The sequence below is a fragment of the Ruditapes philippinarum genome, unplaced genomic scaffold (assembly GCF_026571515.1).
Source record: "Ruditapes philippinarum isolate M1 unplaced genomic scaffold, ASM2657151v2 ctg930_1_1_1_1, whole genome shotgun sequence".
Lineage (NCBI taxonomy): Eukaryota > Metazoa > Mollusca > Bivalvia > Venerida > Veneridae > Ruditapes > Ruditapes philippinarum.
Genome location: NW_026853372.1, coordinates 1,228 through 23,780, shown reverse-complemented (window position 1 = coordinate 23,780; position 22,553 = coordinate 1,228). Strand labels below are relative to the sequence as shown.

The following is a 22,553-nucleotide window of genomic DNA, read 5'->3' as shown; positions in this document are numbered from 1 at the left end:
CTCGTAAATTGGTCTCCATTAAATTTTATCTGCTAAATTAAGTATAACATGACGTGAGTAGATTGGGAAATGTCTCAGGTACACCGAATACAAAAAATCTTAAAGTAATATGTATGTTATTGTCTTTAACGATATCAACGAAATTAGAAGTTGCCATAAATACGCTAGTAAGCGAATGATCTTGAAAAATAAACATTTTCATGGAAATATATTTGATGCGGTTTAAAGTATTATGTTTCAGCAACCGTATGCGCTACTTCATTTGTTCCTATTTGGTGTACAATAAAAACTATTGGTCCATTTATTTATCGAAGTGCTCGTTTTAGCCACTAAATTGCACAATCTGCATTACTTTTGTACAATTCCTGCATTATTTGCATATTCCTACGTTACTGCAATCAATCTGTGATATTTATTTCTATGTAGGGAGTAGTGCAAACTCATTAAACTATTATTCACTCGCATAAATCACAAAACCATACCCGTTTGAAGACAATAAATGAACTTGTTATCTGAAAATTGTTTTATTCCTTGTAAGGTACACTTTGAAATAATTAGTTATGTTTCGCTTTTTAAACATGAAAAATATACTTAACATATTTTTCATCGTGTCGCAGTTTATCTAAAACAATAAGTATTTGGTTCCCTGTGTTTTTTCCAAAGCAAAATTTAATTTTTTTAATCTAAAAAAAAAACCCCAACCCCAAATATAAAAAAAACTTTGTAGTTTTTTGGGGAATTTTTTTGGTTTAAATTTTTTTGAAAGATAAGTCAATTGAAGTGTCATTTCCCACTGGGGTTTTTATTCCTTGATGAAAAAAATAAATTTATAACAAAAGAAGGCCTTTTTTCAAAAATAAAAGATTAAATTTACCGGGAAGATTCACAATCAAAATGCACGTAATAACTTAAGTAACTGCACCGACGAAAACACATATTCCATTTCACCTGAATTTGCAAACTTGATAACTGATCGGGAAAGAGTATATCTACTTACAATTATTTTACTAAAACAAAAACCTCTGGCAATCGTGTTTGGTTCTTTGTTTAGGTATTCGTGGTCCCGGTGTTTTTTTTTATTGTGTACCAGAGAACCTTTTCCTGAAGCATTTGAAGTTTTGTTTTACGAATTTGAAGTATTTTAGTAATATTGAGATCATGTAGAACACCCGCTCGTAAACTTGTATAAAACAAACAAAAGGATATCTAAGGGTATAGAAAACAAAACGAGACGAGTTTTTTGTAAAATGCATTTAGTGTCTTATTAATGTAAACTAATTAAATGTCTATGGAATTAACGAGAAGTAGCATGAAGTTATATATCTACAACTGAAAATTACAAATTCAAAGTTTACAAGTTTATAAGTATAACAGAAATATTTTGTTTTGGCGCCTACACTCAATCATTGCTAAAAGATTTAACTTCACTTCAAATACCAACCTAATATTTGTTCCGGAATATTTTGTTATGGTAACGTACAATATCCATGTGTGTTAAGTAACAGCGACATTCAGTGTTACAATTCTTTCAAGAATCGAGAGTAAAATTATGGAAACAATATTACTCTACCGTTGATAAACTTATAGAAATATTTCATTAGATATAGCTTCATATGACAAGATGACAATTATTTTATTTAACAATTATCAGAAGTAACTGGACTGCTAAGTCTCATATTTCGAAACAAACTTGATTGTATACATGTATAATGGAATCATTTACTAGTACTGTTCCTAAATGTATAATGTATGGAGATGAAAACACAACAGTTATTAATAAACAAAATATATATAACACAGTAAAATATCATACTAAGTCGGCACATTTGCAATAGACTAATAACTAAAACACATTATAAAACAGGACAAGGGAGTCTCTTTGTAAACGATATAAAATAATTCTAGTACTACTACTACTAACAATAATAATAATCCTGGGTGTATGTGTTGAGGGTAATCTTCTTTGAAGTCATTTTGCGACAAACCTTATATAACATGATTTATGTGTAAAATATTTCATTCTCCTAGACAAATCACACCTCCATGATGAAAACTAAATTTTAACCATGAGGGTCCGTTATCTATTATTGTTTACTTTTCACTTATATTGTTAACCTTACTTTTCTATTTGATTGTTTACTGTTTTTCTTTAATTGTTTACTTTTCTCTCTTTAATTGTTTACTGATTGTCTTTAATTTTTTAGTTTTTCCCAGGGAGACTGTCGTTAATAACGGCATATGTGTTGTCAAAACATGTCAAATCTTTTTCTGTATATACTGGCAAATCTGCTTCGTAAGGCGGAGGGCTTTGACAATCTATTCTTATGCTATTAGCAGACGCCACTCTGACATGTGGTCCAGGCGTCCGACAGCTGTCACTACCTCTCTGATAGTCGTTTGGATCAAATTGTGACATTGCTGTAACCGTTCGAGTTGGTGAAGCGGGCCACCCGCGGCCACTTCTTGTAAACCTTGTTCGACATGATTCGGCTCTTAGATTTTCGGTTGAGCAATTAATCGATGTCTTTGGTCTGCCAAGAAAATAAATAAAAACAAAATAAAAAGATTTAGACAAAGCTGATATTAATGTTAATTTTTGAGTCTCACTTTCTTTATTACTTCAGTTAATTACAGCAATTCCTAAAATCAGAAACCTTTCTAAAGCATTATTTGACAAAGACAAAAGCTCCCTGGAGTTTTTTTCCATAAAATTAAGTGAGTGTCTTTCTTTTTCAGTACATGTTCACGGCTTTAGAAATGACGCTCAAATACAAATTTATTGGGGATAGAGGCAGGGTTAATATATTAGATCTCATCAATATGTTTTATATACCTGAATTTCTTGTACCAAACCATCACTATCGCAAATAATGCAATAACTAGTGCTGTCACAGAAATTGCGATTGCTATCGTCACGGTATTGTTATTATCATCATCTGAAATAGAGATTACAATTAATTTATAATTAAAGGAAAAACCAGGTTATAATTAACATTTTACTGCTTTCAAAACGAGAGTAATTCTTGTTAAAAGTTTTCTATATTTTCGTTTCAATTTGAATTGTGTTGATTCGGAGCATTTTAGATTTACCAGTTCAAAAATCATGTTTTTTTATTGTTTTTTTTTGCATATGAAATTGCGAATGTAAACCACCGAATGTGATTTGTTCTGAAACAGATCAGATTAAACAGCATAGTGCTAAACTGAAACAAATGTAAGATTTTTGGCGGATATAGCAACATTTCTATTAGTTCTTTGATTCTTTGAACTATTGTATTACTTTCATATTCTTAACGGAATAAAGTGACACAGAAGTAAAGTCGCACGTTCTATAGAAAACGAAACAAACTGCGAAGAAATAAATTATGAGCAAACGTCTGCCCTAACGGTCTTCAAATTTATAGGACATTCTGGGCAAATAGCATCTCAAAAAATATGAGGTGACATATGTCCGCAACCGCAGAATAAGGGGATAAATGTTTGATGAAAGCTAATGTCCAAAGAGGCAAATGTCTTTGTTTCAAACTAATATGAACTGCATAAATATATCTGGTTTAATGAATGTGACACACATTTGTTACAGCTCACATCTATACAGAATTTGGGTACAGTACTCACCGTCACGAGGGCGTTTGCCAGAAGGCGGCTTCTTTGTTGATGTTGATTCTATATTTATCAAGTAAACATAATTATGTCGGTTAAAATCAATAAAAATGATAAAAAGAAATTTCAAGCTCGCTCGACAATTGTTAGATATATTATTTTGTACAAACTTATTACATGTACAAGAATGTGTAATAAAGCCAAGGATATGCCCTCTTTTTTAAATGTTTTTAATAAATAAGCTTAGTTTGCGGTATGTTCACTACCACATTTGACAAAACAAATAATTTCTGAAGCAAAACTCTAAAATTTTGTTTATAACTAAGAATTATACGTGTAAACACTTCTTAAAAATGTTCTTTTCAGTTAAAAAAGCTACAATTATTAATAAGCCCCAGAACAAAGTTATCAGAGAAAATTAATGTTGTTTTACTCCTTTAAAGAATCTTAATTTTATTGTAAGATATATTACCTATTATACATTGAGAGCTATCCTTTGAGCCTATAGCATTTGTCGTCTGCCCATCCGGACATGATATACATGTCGTCTGTCCAGCGTTCGACTGATATTTTCCCTTCTCACAAAATGCACACACGTCATCTATGGAGCGCGTGCCTGCCGGACATGCAACTACAAGATCATATAAATGTTATTGGAATGTCCAAAGTGATTGAAATACGCAAACGAATGCATATTTTTGAATCGAAATGTTATAAAAGTTTTAAATATTTTTTAAAATGTTTCTTTCAGAGTTTTCAAATTAAAGGGAAATAGAAAATATAATCATGAAATTTGTAATAAAACAAATGCAGTTCGCCATGTATATTTAAAATTTTACACTCCTATTGAGTGGTTATTTACCACAAATGCCGTCATAATCAACAAATCCGCTATCGCACGTGACTCCAGCATCAATTGTTACACTGTCGTCTACAACTGTGTACGTCACGCCGTCAGTGGTGACGTCAAACAACTCATTCGTATTATTTTGAATGTATTCGGCAGTTTGTTCCAAAAGATTGATTGCGTCTATAACCTCTTGTAGAGCACCATTTGCTATTTAATATATGAAAATAATTGAAAGTTTTAAATGAAAAAAAATCCGTACAAAAGCATGTTATGTAAATACAGTGTTCATTTAAGATTATCTCTTTTCAATATAAATGCATGTTTAATATTTCTATATAATGTGAAAAAATCTTGAAAAGATTTTCATAAATATGAAAGACAGCCTATCTAATTAAAGTGCTTTTATGCCATGTCTTATTGTGTAATAAAAGAATTTTTAACTTTGAATATAATTTTGATTTTAGTGATATTTTTCCTATGTTTAGGCAGAAAATGCAACACGTTATTCGATAAATTTTGAAATATTTCACGTCATCAGGAAACTTCCGTAATATTTCAAGTCATCCGGCAACTTTCAGATTATTTCAAGTTATCCGGTATTTTATCAATCTTTAAATGCTATACAACTCAGTCACCACAGGGTTCCCTTTCGAAATATGTAACGACGTGAAAAATGTAACGACATGCAAAACATTATTTGTTATACCAATTCAAATTCTTGTCAAAAAAAAAAGCCCTGGTCCGGGAATAGACATAAAACAGACCAAAATATAAAACTTACGTATTCCACTCGATATGTAGTCGCTATAATCAAGGTCTGGTCCCTGGGATGTAGGAATATTAAACACAATCGTCAAGGTAGACTGATCTATTTCTATATTCGTCTGACAGTTAGCAGAATCAAAGCACTGCAGGCCTGATGTTTGGTTTTTTATTAAGTCAATAAAATCTGACGCAATACTGGTGGGAATATCTGTGGCATACTCTACAGATATGGTTATGCTAACATTCCCTGGACCGACAGGATCTAGAAATAAAAGAAAATATAAATGGTAATAAGTAGGCATGCGGTGCAGCGGCTGAACTGTGCTTTGCTAGATAAGTGAAAGCGTCAACGCAAATAATCTAAACAACGCGTGTCATATGTTTCTTAAATTAATTTGCTTTTGCTCTTTAAACAATGTGCTGTTATTATAATATATATTTTTTGTAAACGATCTACATGTATACATGTATTTTATTATGGTGAAGTACGAAATTCAAATATTTGCAGCAATAAAAATGTGCCTTTACCGTAATACATGAAGTATTTTTAATCGATCATAGGCAATTTATATCACAATATTATCTTATTATAATAATGTTTCACGGTATGTTACTTTTTAAAATACTAGCAACTAACCGACACAGCTGGGAGTATTTTCCAAATAATCCCATTCGTAGTTGGTGCTTGGACCACAGCTGTATGACTGTCCACCATCTAAACCGGGTGGAAGTACTTTACCATCCTCGCAATATACTGTACATGTCTCATCACCGAATGTTCCGTTTGTAGAACAGTTGAACAAGGTCCCGGATGCGCTCGTGAGTTGTTCACAAACTGTGGTTTAGAAACAGCAATTGAAACATAAATCATGTAAATAAAGGAAAAAAGATCTTTTGTATTTAAAATTCGAAGGTATCTGCATCGTAGTTTACCTATTTGACTTTGTTCTAAAAACCTCTAAAAGTAGTTTAATCATACATGTAGTAATAAAGATATCTTAAAACGGTGATGTAGGGCGTCCATAGTCGAGTGGCTCAAACCAAACTGAAACCTCCACCAGTAAAGAATGGCTGCAACAGTGTTTCCATCAACACATTAAAAAGGAGAAAATGTGGTATCGTGTATACAGGGACGTTTCTTATTTTCTAATATTTTTCAACGAGTTCAGGACAATGTTATAGGGTATTTCTGTCGCAAGCTTTAGTACAAAATAGATACATAAATCTATAAAAAAAAACAAATGTAAGATTCTTTTTATAACTTTATGTATAAAGTCAGCGATGTCATGTGACATTACTATAGATTGAAAGCTTTTATATTAACCATTTGTATACGAATAACGTATCGCAGGCCATCAAGTAGGCTAGCACTCACCCTTAAACTTAAAAAAAATAAGAAAAAAAGACATATATTTTTCATTTCACAAAAACAAAATCTTTATATTTAGACATGCAAAAGATTCAGATACAAATCTCACCAGGACAAGCATCTGTATTACAAGCTATTGTTTCTGTAGCGTCACCAACGCAATCAGCACCGTGTGTATCTGGGACGGGGCTGTTACATTGTCGGGTTCTAGTCAAACTACCAGTTCCACAACTCTTTGAACATGCTGAATCGGTCCAGTCTGACCAACCGCCATCCACTGCAGAAAATGAGGGGAAAAATCTATATCAAAACAGCTTTTTTCTCTCTAACTATGCATACTCTTTAAAGGTACAGTAAGTATCGGAAATTATTATCTTTATTCCTGTCAAACATGTGTTTTATAATGCTTTAACAAGACTTAGAACATTTGAGATGCTTATCTGACCAAAACAGCAGTCAATATGACACATGTTGTGACAAAAGTATTATAATGTAAACAAAGTGGCATTTTGATTTCAAAACAAAATAATCAGTCACCGTCTTAATAGCTTAGTGTACTATAAATGAAAAACAAACAAAAAATGACCTAGTTATTCGGCAAAAGAGTTAAAAATTTGGATAGTGGAACAATTCATCCAAGAGATAATTAATAATATTTTAAGTAAAATTGATATTTTTGCGCAGATTAATCGGGCCTTAAAGTAATGCAATACACGTTGAATTACTGTATCAGACTAAGATTTTATCTATTCATTTATTATCACAATAAAACAATTAACGGATAAATTAACTTTTATTTCATAAAAACTTACATGGTGAAACTTCACAAAACGGACCACTGTATCCAGTAGCACAACTGCACGTGTAATTGGTAGTTCCACTTATACACGTTGCACCATTTTCACATGCGTTGCCATTACAACTATCCGGTGGTGTCGTACAATTAGTCCCAGACCAACCGCCATCACAAGTACAGATATAATTGTCTTGGACACTGGTACAGTTATGTCCGTTACATGGTGAAGACACGCACTCCTCAAATACTAGGGGGAAAATAGAAAACGATTTTTGACATAATGAAGGTGAGAAACCAAAGAAATCCTTGAAAGGTTACATCCCTTGATTACAATGATGATAATACATGAAACTTTACATTCTATGGAAAGCCCCAGTACTGTGCCTTTCCATAACTGCGGCTTTCCATAATTTGCTGATACCATTGTGTAATTCTAAACAAGTGTATCTTAAATACATCGCATGTGGTATATTATGTAGTATGTGCTCGTATATTAATTATATAGTATTAGTTTATTGACTATGAAATGTCTGGTATATTGACTTTGTAGTACATGGTACGTTCACTGTCTAGTATTTTCTATAATGATTACATTGTTTCTAGTATATTGACTATATACATGTAGTATTTAATATATAAACTATATAGAATTTGTCTTAAAGTTTGCCGAGGACAGGAGATCGTGTAAAATGTAGACATAAAAACAGATTAAAATGGTATAATAGAGATAAAAGAAAAAATATCAAGGGCTGAAATTCTTACTTTTGCAATCATCAGCAGACGAACTGTTTGTTGATGCAGTTGTTGTACCGGTAGGACATTGTTTACATGTCGTCTGTCCATACTCATCTTGATAGTAACCAAGGGGACACGTGTTACATATCTCAACCGTACTTGCAGAATATGTTCCCGGACTACATAGTTCTGAAGAAAATAGAATCCAGTTGTTATTAAAAAATGCAATATAAGAGGTGCACTTTAATACTGGTAACCATGGTCACAACCGCTTCCGATATGATACCGAGTACATCCGGTAGTCGGAAAAGGCCGTAAAGATGCGATTTCCGTGGAACTGTCAATAAATGCGTTAAGTATTGTCAAAACACTAAATGTAAAGCATATTTTAAACTTTAATGTATTATACGGTAAATATTCACTGACACAATCAGACTCGGACTTGGACCCAGATACCTGTGTTGTGTACCCGTTAGGACATGATGAACACGTGCTTGCACTTTCGACGTCCTTATACAGCCCGGCAGGGCACTGATCACATAGGTTGCTTGTTTGGTTAAGAAAGTAGCCAACCGGACATGGCTCTGAAAAATATTTTGCTTATATTCGAAAAGTCGATTAAAAAAACGTATAAAATTCGACAATATAGAAATGGAAGCTAATGCTAAAATCTTCAGCCGTGTACAGAACATAGGAACACAATCGAAGAGAATTGATGATGCTGCTTTAAATTAACATACAGTAGCTTTCTTATTTTTTACCTTTTGTTGATTTTTTTCTTACCAGGTAATTAAGACTTTCTATACGTTGATTTTTAACATCCAAGTTAAATATCCCTAACATTAGGCTCTCTCGGTAGTCAGTCATATATTTTGTAATATATTAATATACATTTGTATTATATTCTTATTTTGATAGCTGCTTTCACAAAATCATACTAGTTTATGCTTTAAAGCAAGACGCTAATAAAAAAATAACAATTAAAAAAAGCCCCAAAATAGCGACGTAGGACTCTTTTCTTATTTCGTTGAGCAACTTCCGAAGCGTTCATTACAATAACACGGCTTAAAAATGCTACCGGGAACATGTTAAAGTAGCCTTCAACTTTTTTTTATTTGTTTGTTTGGAAAAAAAACTTAAAGTGTTGTTTCAAACTAAGTATTTCAATAATTTTATCTTGGAAAAGCACATCATATCACTTTAAAGCCTTCTTCAAATCAGCGCCCGGAGAGCTATTTATAACTGCCAGTAACTTTCGTTTCTAAAAATAGAAGATCTAGACTACTTATTTACATATAGAGAGCGCTTACTTATTTACATATAGAGAGCGCTTACTTATTTACATATAGAGAGTGCTTTCTTATTTATATATAGAGAGCGGGTCGGCAGATTAGAGGTATCTAGGGGTTTCCTTATTGTTTATGTATTCTATCGAGGGCAAATCTTTTGAGTTGACAACTATATGAAATAATTTTCTAAAAATAACACATTTAACCTTTAGAAACGATGAAGGCCGCTTTAATTTAAAGCGAATTAAACTGTCAGAAAATCTCAAATTTAGTATTTCTTATTGGCAAAATCTAAACAATGTATCTTACTGCATGTTGATTGGTCCAGCATGTAACCTTCATCGCATATTATGTCGCCGTAACTTGGCGTCGCAAATGAATCGGATTTCAGCACGAAATTTGCGATGTCAAAAGTACCGTTGTTGATCAGTTCTTGAACTGCCGGTTTCAGTATATTGAGCTGTATATCGTCGTAATAAGTTAATGCATCTAAAAATGTTGTGTTGGTTAAGTTCAAAGGATTAACGATATAAAATTCCAAAATTAGCAAATGGGTCTCTGTGCTTCGTTTTTCGATTTCATGTTCTCTAGTTGGCACTGAAAATATATATTTCAAAAAATTAGTACAATTTATATGAGCTTATCAAAGAAAATTGTATAGTGTAAAAGTGTTTATTCTATCTTTACTGGGATGATAGTCATGAAAAAACTCAATCTGATTAGAGTGCAGATCATCTGATGTCTACATGTAAACATGAGAATATCAGAACTTAGAAATAAGTCACATTGGAAGTGAAAAAAAACAAACAATAGCATGTGATCGATGTTCTCAGATATTGTTTAGTCGAGGCTAACAATTTTAATTCACGTCATCAATTAATGACAACTCTGCGGCCATTTTTAACCTTTAAAATACTTACGTTCTTTGACAATTGTACCTGTTTCCAAATCACTTATCAAAGAGGTAAGGGACAGGGGGTGAGAAATGGAATGGTTCTCTTGTACCAAATATAACTACCAAATTATGTTGATCATTTCTTATAAATCAAAATATAATAAATACAATATGTCTATAAAAATGTCTAGACATGGTGGAACGTATTTTCTTCCTTTTTTCAAATACTATAACATAATAATTACAGTGCATTTGACACTGTCTTACCTTCGTATTCTTGAGAACGAAGATGACGACTGTTTATTGTCCAGGACAGAGATCTCTTCTTGCGAGTCTGAATAGGTCCACATGTTACGACAATATCTTCAGCAAGACAGGTTTCTCCAGATGGGCAAACTATTGTGAATAATGGGCTAAGTTTTGTATCAACTATATTTTGGAAATTCTCCTTAATTTCTGCCATAGTCGCCTCATCGCCACAATTCCCGCCATAGTAAAATATCTCAGCCGGTAGCTTTACATATCGAGGGTTCTTTGGTTCTATAAAGGGTGAAAATTTATCAGTTTATGATATAAATAATATGTCCTTAGATATTTTTAAGCTTGTTTTAAACTTCGTTAATGGTCAGATTAAGATAAAACAAGACTACAGTAGAATAATTTTAGACAAAATATTTATTCATATCCGTATACATACTTCTTTTCTTATCTGATAAAGCAACAGTAGACTTTCAATTGCATCAATGTTGGCGTTAAGTTTTAGTGAGTTAACAACCAACATAACTGGTAGAACAATAGATAATATACAATGTACAGAGATTTTGCCGGGACTGGACGGTGAGTTAGAGCGAATGGAGGTTTTCGACCGATCCGATTCCGAGCGAACGAAGTTTAACTGTAAAATAAATGTTGCTATTATAATGTTTTCAAGATTTATGATTGCAGTTATTCAAATACGCATTTTAAAACACGTGTTAAACTTGTGTTATTATTTATATTTACCATAAAATATATTTGCAATGAACGCTCTAGTTGGTTTGAAAATATAACACAACCCGAGGAACAAATAACTGATTTCTATATAATTATACCTCTATTAAAATACACTATAAATATAAATATTATATGATATTTCTAATCTTGTGGCAATACGCAAAGCCTAACAAGGAGAGAAATTGATTAATTCCTTTTATTATGAAAAAGTTGGGTTTTTTAAATCTAATTTGCACTAAGTAAACCGTTTTCATTCTTTTTGGAAAAAAGGGGTTTTATCTATATTAAAGTATCTGTGTTTTTTTTTTTTTAATTCATATATCAAATATAAAGTTTTAATCTCATTCATATCAACCTTTATTTGAACCAATCAGGTTAGAACCCTGACTTTCTTTATATACTTTACCTATACAGTCTGGCACTGTATCAAATGGAGTCCAATTTCCATCGTCTTTACATAAAAACTGTCCATTAAAGTTTGTGCCCATATCAGGTATATCGAATAGGTTATTACACGACATAATACGTAACGGTCTTGTCAATACTGTGTCATGGGATAGAGCTCCATTAATTGGTGCTTCTAATTCCGGACAAGCGATTTCTGCAAACAGAAAACGTTTTATTGTTATATTTTTGTAAGAATATTCTACGATATATACTAGACACAATATAAATTTTAACTGCCTTGTAAGCAAAATGTCAATGTGGGTTTTCAGGTAGCTTTTAACGTTTCATAGCCACATTTGCAAAATTTGATCAGACGGCATAGATATACCAATTGATCGTGGTCTTCACTGGTCCTTATGGTAGACTTATGCCACCACTAGAAGCCTCTGTGAGCCATGGAACATTAAACGTCTATTATGAAATGCGTTAAAACATGACCATTTTGAATGAGGTTTTGCAACTCGTTGTCTGTCAAACCTACCTCTACAATAAGGCTTGTCACCAGATCCCCAGCTCCAAACACCTTCTGATTGGTCATTTGCCTCGCACGTGATCAGATCAGTGCCCTCTAGCGGCAGGTACGCGCTACATGACAGCCGACATGATGCACCGTAAACATATCCAGAGCTTGGTGTTGAACACGTAAATCTCATGTACTCATCAGTAAAATTATCTAACGGGTGACCACAAATTATTTCTACAACAGACAGAACATTTAATAAGGTGTCAGAAAAATGAACAGTTACTTCACTTTGATGCTAACATATTTTTATGAATGATATAAACCGTCACATTACCAACCCCACAATGCATTTAATTGTTCTAATTTGTAGCTACAAAAGATATATTCGAAAAATATAAGTCAAAAATTCGATTTGGATTTTGTTGTTCATTGTTAACGTATGTTGTGTATTGTACATGTTTTTAGTATAATAATAGAAAAAAAGTGTATGCATAATTCATGGCATCTTTAAATATTGATCCAAAGTATCATTAAAAATGGGCAGCTTAAAAATGCATCTCCTACCTTCAACCTGAAGCTGAATAAAACATTCTTGAGATTCGCTTCCATCTTCATCAACTGCCTTATATTTTACTATTTCTGTTCCCACTTCAAGAACTGCTCCCATTGTTGGACCAAACGTTTGTACAATGGAAGGATTGTCGTCTGTGGCGTCAGACGCTGTAGGAAGTTGCCAGGTAACTGATTTTGTCGTCACACCTCGGTCCGCGTAAAAAATCTGAGGAGTTACGCAAGAAATAGTCGGCGGCGAATCATCTATATTAAATCGTAAACAAAATATTTATGAATTAAGAAAAATGTAAAAATGAATCCAATGACTAATTTCAATCAAAGTACTAGCACGTTCTGCATTACAGAAAATTATGTACAATGTATATTAAGTAAATTACACTCATATACACATAAAAAGCAAATTTCAGTGAGATTTTATCCTACTTTACATACTACACCTTACCAACGCACGATGCAGCTCCAGCGTTTGACCATGTACGGTCTGCCTGGCATTGCATAAAGTAAGCTCCTTTCAGGGTGTACCCTACGTCACATTTCATTGAACATACCGACAAGTAGCCGTAGTCTGGATCCGAACACTGTGCCGTTGTATGCTCGGGGTAATTCGGCTCACTACAGGTGATTTCTATAACAAATAGAACATAACATTGAAGGCCTATTATTCGCCAATATTTTTTTTCATTTTTTTATTTTTCAAACGCTTCTAAACTTTGAAGTCATGTTCTATTTTTTTAAAAAGAAACATTGGCCAATCGTTAGCTTCCGTTGCTTTTTGGCAATGAGTACAGTTATAAAGAATTAGTATTTTGTATGGAAGTCGGAATACTATTTTGTTTTCAGTTTGCTACATTTACGACAAATAATTTCACATTTGCTCAACTTTCTTTAGGTGATGAGCATCTAACATGATCTAAGAACATTTTTGAATGAGAAGGAAAAAATGAATTCGTTTCTGTTGCATATTGTACCTTTAAATATTTCACACAGTGTGTGCGTTTGATTCTACGTGATAATTCATCTGATAAGAATATGTGTTTCAACTAAATTTCCATAGAGCTACGTCCGGTCCGAAATAGAGGTATGTCATGTTGATTATATCATTATGCTTATTCATTCAGGAGTAGTACAAATATATGTCACTGTTATATTTGTTTTATATTCATTTTGGTGCCATAGGCTGAAAAGACGTGTGATATTATGGTATGCTGGGTATGTTGGTATTATCACAATTGCGGTGTTAAAACAATAACACTTGCATATATATTCACACTCCGACTTGACTCAGAGAATGGATTATTTTTTTACTTTTCACTTTGTGGTTTTTTCTATGAAAAGCAACAGTTTTTTTTCAAATATTAAACAAAAATTAAATTAAAATTGTCTTACTTACTTTCACAAGTTGGAATGGCTGACCATGATGGCGATGCTGCATTTTGACACGTTACTGTACTACTTCCAGTCAGCTGGTACCCAGTATTACATGTATAATGACATGAACTTCCGAGAATATTCTTCTTGTCGCACGTCCGTGCGCCATTTGGTGGCCACGACAGGGAGTTACAAGTCGATTCTTGCAGAAAAAGAAATATGCATAGTTAATGACTTATTTATTATACATTTTACTCTTCAGCTGTGTTCTATTCGTTCTGCCATAATTATAACATTTATCATTCATTAATGTACAGTGTACATAATATACAATAAATTATAACGACGACAGTATGTAGTATTGGACATAACATATAGCAGATAATCTTCTACTAGAACAAAATATTATCATTTATCATATAAATGCTCATACTAAATCACTTAGAACTTTGTCAACATTTTCTTTTTTCAAATTACATTTTATATGATTACGAATGATATATTTCTATTGTTTTTATCGATTTTTGAAATACTTCTTGAAAACAAAATGTGCCCATGGTAGACCAATCCACTTTAAATTTCCATAATTCGTATCGCAATAAAACATTAGACAGAAAAATCACACATTCAATGTCAGACAAAATAATGATCTGAAATAATACAGCTACAATCCATAGCATAAGCGATATCAAAATAGGGGAATAAAATTTAGATTAAAGGAAGTAATCTAAATACATAAATTTAGGAATAAAATGTATTATTCTGAAACGTCCTAAAATAAGGGTTCGGATTATAAAAAGTGAACTCAGAGCATCTATTAAGTAACCATAACAGATTTGAAATTATTACAATTTTTTATATGTAAATGCTTGAAGGTGCATAAATACAAGAATGTCATTTTGCCATGAGTATTCGCGACTGTCGACTTAGCATACCAAAAAGAAAATAATCCAATAAAGAATAGAAAAAAGAACAACAATGGTCTTCCATAGAACACATTACCTACCAGTGATAGTGAAGGAAAAATAACAATGTCCAGTAAGGCCATCGGAGTCGGTAGCTTTATAAGTAATATAGTGCGTCTTTCCATAGGTAGCTCCATCGAATCGACCTCCATTTGTACCACCACCAACTTGTGTAACACTGTAATTGATATTTTACAAACAAAAGTTATTGCGGATGTTCAACTTCATTATGAATACGTTGTAATAAAGTTTGGAGACATTTCTATTGAAAATTTGTTAAATGAGTTACATCGTATACGAATAATTGCACAGTGCGATAACTGTAGTGCAGGTATAAATTACCCGCACCGCACTGTTTGTCGAGGATAAACATAAAGTATGCTCGTTGATTGGCTACATTTTTTCTTAAGTTTATTTATTTTGATGAAAATGACAGAAAAGTCATAGTCAGATGCTTGTTTATTGCTTACATTTTTCTTGGAGTACATAGTGTGACGACAGGGGAATCGTTTTTATTTTTGCCTATGATACAAAACAGAAAGAACGTCAAAACACGCAGCAATCTGATTAATACTATCGTTCTACTATATCTTATTTCTTTGTATTAATTGGTCAATTACAATTATTTATGGTCCAGCATTTAGCTTCAACATTTACAGGGGAAATAGACATTGAGATCCTAACCAAAGGATAATACCTTGGTGTGCCTCCATTTCTATCCGAGGCTCTTGGCACGGTCCAGCTGACAACAACGCTGTCCTCTCCTTCACCAATGTTGTAATTACTTTGGATATCGTTTGGTGTACATGGTTGTGAGAATGTAGGCGGATACTTGGTAATTGTCCTCACACCTCCCCCTCGCCTCCTTCTACCTATTTTGTGACAAAGAATAGGGCAAGAGTTGAAGAGAAAATGGAAGTGCCCACATGACGGCACCAGCCAATTACAATGTTTTGTACTCCATGAATAACTTAAGGAAATTATGATTAAAATTTAAATTATCTCAACAAGTTTCAACATTGTCAATGTATTCATTCAAAAAAATCTATAAAAAGAAAATATAAAGTAGAATGATTTGTAACTGTTATTCTATAGATATCAATAACCCACTTAAATATTTAACTTTTTCTATATAATGACCCTGTATTGAACGCGATAGCTTGGTAACAATCACCAAAGTCTGGGTAATTTGTATAGTAACACAAACTTTTATTTCATACATTATGAGACAGAAACATTTTCACGTTGTTTGAGCAAAGAATTGCCGGCAATGCCAATTATTGTGTTTTGAAAAAGGGAATAATTTTTGCATTTTTTATATCCTCATTAGCGAATTATCAAAAAAAGACCCCGTTCTGACAATTTTTATTTGTTTGGGTCGTCAGACCAAACAAATAATGGTAGCGAAATTTCAGAGCCTAATGCTGTTAATTGCAAATGCCTAAAGTAGTCCACTTTTTTAAGCAGTTACTTCCCTTTATATGTACACTAACGCCGAAAATTTCAGGGGAGATCAATGCGTAAAGATTGTCAAACGACCGGCGCATTAATTTTCAAGCAAAGTAGTTCCCGAATGGTCGAAGATTTCTAATATTGTTTCATTCTTTATAGATATACATGCTTACAGTAAGCACCATGATTATTTACATCTGTGTTTAGCGTCGAAATAATAAGAGTTACAAACCCTAATTTAGAATAATATGGTTTTCTTCAGGTTATTAACTTATAATTTCACCGTGGCCGAAGGGTTTGCATGCTCGCTTACGAATCGAAAGGTCTCGAGTTCAAATCCCCGTTGAGGCAACTCATTCTTTTTTTAATTTTAAGTCAAATAAACATCGAATTGACAGTGTTGCAATTAGTCTTATAGCCAATTTACTACAGTTAAAACACTGGAAAGCATTGGTGGCACTATACAAAAACAAATTGGTTTATAATTTCACAACCTTCACCTTTCTGACATTCTGAGACCCAAACAAAGTCAGCGCCTTCTGTGCTTTGATTTATTTAGAGCTTACAAACCTGTAAGCAATTAACCGGACATTTTTAATATGAATAGTTTCACTGCATTAAAAATTTATTAAAAGTACATAAAAATGGAATACAAATTTGGTAAATTATCAAGGTCATAATTAAATGGAATAAATATATATAAAAGAATTACTTTCTTACGAATTTTTACTTACAAAAAAACACGCAAATCACCACCGGGAAAAAAACCCAAAAGAACCGCTTTCTTCTGCTAATTGTTGCTGTGGAAAATATATTAAAAAATAGATTAATACTTTTATTTAAGATTCAAACAAATTTAAATCTGAAAATCAAAGATATTTGTAGAAAAGATTATTGTAATTAAAATGTCAATAGCCATTCCATTTTGTAAATATATGTTGTAATTTGGGTTCCCTTTAATAAATAAAACAGAAAAATCAGTGTGTTTAGCAAAGGGTTGGCATTATACATGATACTGTGCAGAAAAAGATATTGCTGTTACTACATTCTCGGTACCTTTTCTATCATTCACAAAAACATTTGATGTCTTAACTCTCCTTGTGTAACTTACACAATTAAAAATGTGATAAAAAAATATTTTTTTAAATTTTTTAAAGATGCTTTATCCTTATATTGAATAAGATTGTGTAAGATTTTAAATTCATTTCATACCGACAGAGCTATCGGTTCCTGACCAGTGACCGTGTTCGCAAGTATACACTTTTCCATCTTCCGCTGTGCACACTCCCTGATGTTTAACCGTGTTATCAATTATATCTTCTTCCGGACAATATTCTATGTTTACCAAATTTTCAATTTCGTCGATGGAACATTTTTCTGCATTTAATTTGGAATCAACGCCCTGCAGAATAATAAAAAAATCGTTGTATTCGTTTAAATCTTTTTTCACACCTTCCTTTTTATCTAAGAATCTTAGTAACGTACAGACACCAAACATCTTTTTACATCTTATTTATATGAACTTCTTTGTTTAAATTGGATATATTAAAGTTATCAAAGTAGTTATCAAAGTTCTTAGTTCTTATTTTCTTGCAAGAGATTTTTTTTTTGCAAAAATTCATAACTTAGACGTTGTTATGTAAAGATAAAATGTCATATACAAATCACAATCTTTTTTTTCAGAATAATTATACTAATCGTAAATAAAAAACCAAAATTGAAAAAAAAAATAATTATTGCAACTCTTTTCACTCAGATCGGGGTAAAGAAGCACAAAAATACAATTTTAACTTTATTACTCGGAATTTCCAGCATATATTTCTAATTTCTTATTATCTTTTTGCATATCGTTCTGTTTTTTATGTCCCAGATGATCTATGTAAGAAATTTAATTTATATATTTTAGGCTTTTGGGACTCGTTGGAGTTCTTTTAAGTCCACAAAATGTGATTTAGTATTGTAAATGGAAGTCAAAATGTCAGAGTAGTTTTACATGCATACTTTTATGACAAATTATTTCACATTTAATTTTTTTCGGGTGACATTGTTTCCAGTTTGCTCTAAAACCATAATTATACGAGTATAAAACACATGTTTTTCCTCGCTAAAAATACTCATTTCAAAGGATTTGTGTCTTTAAAAGAAAAAAGCGCATGTTTAAATATTGTAAGTTTAAATGCATCTTAACCAATAAATTATTATTTTTGCTTGTGATATTAAGACACCAATTAATAAATTGGTAATTAAAAGTAAAAAGAAAAGACTTACGGTGTTTTGTGTTGAAAGGCCAATACCAAATCCCAGGAGAATGAAAATTAAGAAGATATTCTCCATATTTTTTCAACGCGACATTACTTCACAAAGTACTATATTGCTTTAACAGTCGCGCAGTAAGGTTTATTTTACTTCCAGGTTCAGTCAGTAAGTATTATAAATAATGTAAACCAAATACTATGTAAGACGAGAACGTTGAAAATATTTGATTAAGAGACTGTCTAATTACGCAAATAATTGTTAAAGCAAGACAAACGAAACCTCATCCCAGCGATTTTTTCATGATTTATTTATAGCGCTTACGACTTTTCTATTTCTTTTATTTCATTTTTTATTTTCATTTATTTTAGTTATTTATCTATTTTTTATTTCTGATACCAGGAATCATAATTTATTTGGAATAATATTTTTGTGATATAAAAAATCAATTTTTTACTTCTTTTTTTAAAAACTCATTTATCTTAATCTATTTATTTTTGGGGATTTTTTTTCTTCTGACACAGCATATTTAAATTTGTGTCATTAATATTCATAGCAGGAGATTTTAAACGTCGCCAAATTATTTGACATTTTGTTCTTTTAGACGTGTAAGAATTGCATATGTATAATAGAGTTAAAATGGTCCTCTTCCTAGTCTGTTATTTGAAAAATAATCTACTGATTTTTTATAAAGGACGAGTAAATCATAAGTCATATCATTATTTAAATCAGCAAACCAATCTTTTCAGTCGATTTGGGGTATATAAAAAGAAATGTATACAGATTATCAACAGTAACCAATCAAAATTGATCATGCACTTTTATGTAAATACATTATGGAAAAAGGAAGTAGGACATGTTAATGGATTTTTGTCAAATTGAAATGATTCTGCCTTTTTTTTCATCCATTCCGTTCCAATTATTTATAAACATTTGACATAATGACCGCGTTCCGTGCTGATGTCACGTGTCGTCATCGTGCGCAGCTAGCACAACATAAAAGAATGTTAAACCTGTTTAAATTTGTTCAATCCTAATATGCAGCGGACAAAATCATACATTCAAGTTGAAATGTGATTTCCTATTATTTCCGTTTGCGGCTTTTATTCATTGTTTACACTACATGTCACTATAAAATGACGAAGACTAAAGCTTTGGATTTTAGCATGAAACATCTTAAATACCTCTAGCGACTTTTCGTAGCACAGCCATACAATACCAAAGCAAACAGTGACTTTTCATAGCAACCACTGACTTCAATAGCAACCAGTGACTATCCATATAATCCAATGACTTCCAAAGCAACCAGTGACTGACCAAGGCAACCAGTGACATAAATAGCAACTAGTGACTTTCTGTACTATCCATTCACTTCCAAATCAATCAGTGACTTTAATAGCAACCATTGACTTTTCATAGCAAACAGGACATTTCCATAGCAACCAATGACTTCTATAATAGCAAAAATTAGCTTTCCATAGCAACGAATGAATCTACCATTGAAGCTCATATCAGGCACTGAGTTCCAAGGAAATCATTGAGTTTTTATAGCAACCAGTGACTTCTTTACTAACTATTGTTTTCCCTTAGCAATATCAACCAGTTTCGCTATAGTTTACATTATAACTTGTTCCCTTTCATTTAGAGTATTCATATTTATGTGAGCAATATTAGGGCCACCATGTCACTCTTGTTTATTTCTTAAATTTGTATCGATTATAGAGCCTCCTCCTCACTCGTTTATTTTTTTCCTTCTTTGTCTTTGTAAAAACATAACGCCACTGCAGTAAACGACTTTTAATTAGAAAGAGCAGTGTTATATAGAGGATATTGAATGAGTGTTAGTTCAATACTGAATTTATTGCACGAGTTGAATAAAATTATATTATGCGAGCCTCTGAACAACAACTTCTTTGAATACGAATACGACTAATGCGATGTGGAGTAATACGAATACGACTACGGCCACAAAGATAACAACGTGTTTAACCACAAATGTTAATTTTACTTACACATTTAAGACCTCTACATTAACTGCTACTTCTACAACAGAGAATAAAGCTGAGGCTACAGAGATAATAACGACTACGTCTTCAAAGACTATGCCGGTAACAACGGTCACGACTTCACAACTACGATTAAGACGTCTTTAATGACTACAAGTCGTTATCTAAGATTATTAGGAGCTCGGCCACGCATACAACTTTAAAGACTTTCTCCACAACTACGGTACCATGACTACACATTTTAAGACTGTGCCGACAAGATAGCTCATGACTTCGACCATGACTACAACTATTATGGCAGGTCGTTATTTCGTTATTTTCGACGACGCCGACGGCGACCATAAGTATTTTAGACGTCTAAGATTACTAATACACATTACAGGTCGACTACTTGTCTTCAAAGACATTAAGTATGTAATATTTACATAAAAGGAAAAAGTATTACATACACATTTAACGATTAACGCAAATAAAAGCATATGTCGTGCTTTGAGGGTACCTATGTGTTCAATAATGAGAGGGTACCTGTGATATAAAAATCTAAATGAAGAGAGGTAGCCCGTGCCGCTGCAAAACCGAAAGTAGGGTGTTTTTATGAATTTTACATTTATTTTTGACATTATACTGCCATTTGTCCGAAGATGATATGTATATGAACATATTAAATATGTATGATGCATATATAATCAAGCCACTGGTTCATTTCAGCCCGAAAAAATATGTCGAGGTGATGGGCGAAGCAAGACTAGTCGATTTTTTGTAGCTTATTGTGAAGTTGCAGTACATGAAAATCTGGCACATGACAAATCAGCACATAAATAAAACATCCTAGTGTTCCGTGGTATACATCTTTTCTACGTGACATACCTCCTTTCCTTATTACAATGAAATTTTACTGGATTGGTATCTATCGCTGGTTTTTTTTAGCAGAGAATGACCTGTGCATGTTCAGAGAGGGTACCGTTTGAGCAGATTTCGCAAAGAGGGTACCGATATGGATATGCACCGTGTCTTTATTCATTATTTTTTTTTTTATTTTCTAACAATGCCCATAGGTGTTATGTATTACTACCGAGACATGACAATACCCTATATACGCACAAAACAAATGACTATGGATAAATGCATTTAGAGCCTATTTTTTACGTCAATTAAGTACATGCATTTACTTTTATAATTTTCTATCATCATCGTCAACATCAAATCTGCTGTTTTTATTTTCTTTTCTCAATATTCTTTATCTTTTCTTTTTTTCATTTCCTTAATGTTTCCTAATTATTCATCGCCTGTCTGACTAGCTAGCTGGACTGCTGACTGAGAAGCTGACGAACGGACGGACAGACGGGGAACCCCGAACCCTTTTAAAAACTATGTTGTCACTTTGAATTTAGTTAAAGCTAATATTTGATTAGAATTTTCTGATGAGCGGATGTTTTATAATATTCGTTATCCCAAGCCCCTTATTTGTTTTCTAACGTAAACAAATAGTTTATGCATCAACTTAAGTCGATGAATCCGAATAATTTATTATTGCTGGAGTTTTGTATTCGCTTTCAATTTATGCTAAATAAGCGAAAAATGCACGAAATTGTTCACTAAACAAACATGATCGTTTTACGGTATAAGAGGACAAAATATCTCATTCAAAAATAGTTTGTATGTTAGTTGTAAGTTTACATAGTATCTGTTTAAACAAATGTATTATAGAACATTGAAATTATCATAAAGATA

At 32.4% G+C, this 22,553-nt stretch overlaps 1 protein-coding gene across 1 annotated transcript; it reads right to left on the bottom strand.

Moving 5' to 3' along the window:
- Window positions 1-1,471: 1,471 nt before the first annotated feature.
- Window positions 1,472-18,986, bottom strand: LOC132736664 (sushi, von Willebrand factor type A, EGF and pentraxin domain-containing protein 1-like). Its single transcript, XM_060723851.1, has 23 exons — window positions 18,832-18,986; window positions 17,776-17,965; window positions 17,298-17,363; window positions 15,809-15,983; window positions 15,153-15,289; window positions 14,169-14,348; window positions 13,221-13,403; window positions 12,770-13,021; window positions 12,224-12,439; window positions 11,702-11,896; window positions 10,570-10,842; window positions 9,717-10,004; window positions 8,541-8,702; window positions 8,146-8,307; window positions 7,400-7,630; window positions 6,697-6,864; window positions 5,856-6,053; window positions 5,235-5,480; window positions 4,466-4,660; window positions 4,076-4,234; window positions 3,619-3,666; window positions 2,834-2,936; window positions 1,472-2,531 (listed from the first exon to the last, which is right to left on the bottom strand). Exons 1-23 carry the CDS (start codon window positions 18,895-18,897, stop codon window positions 2,201-2,203), a joined length of 4,224 nt encoding a protein of 1,407 aa, XP_060579834.1. The 5' UTR covers window positions 18,898-18,986; the 3' UTR covers window positions 1,472-2,200.
- Between the last annotated feature and the right edge of the window lie 3,567 nt (window positions 18,987-22,553).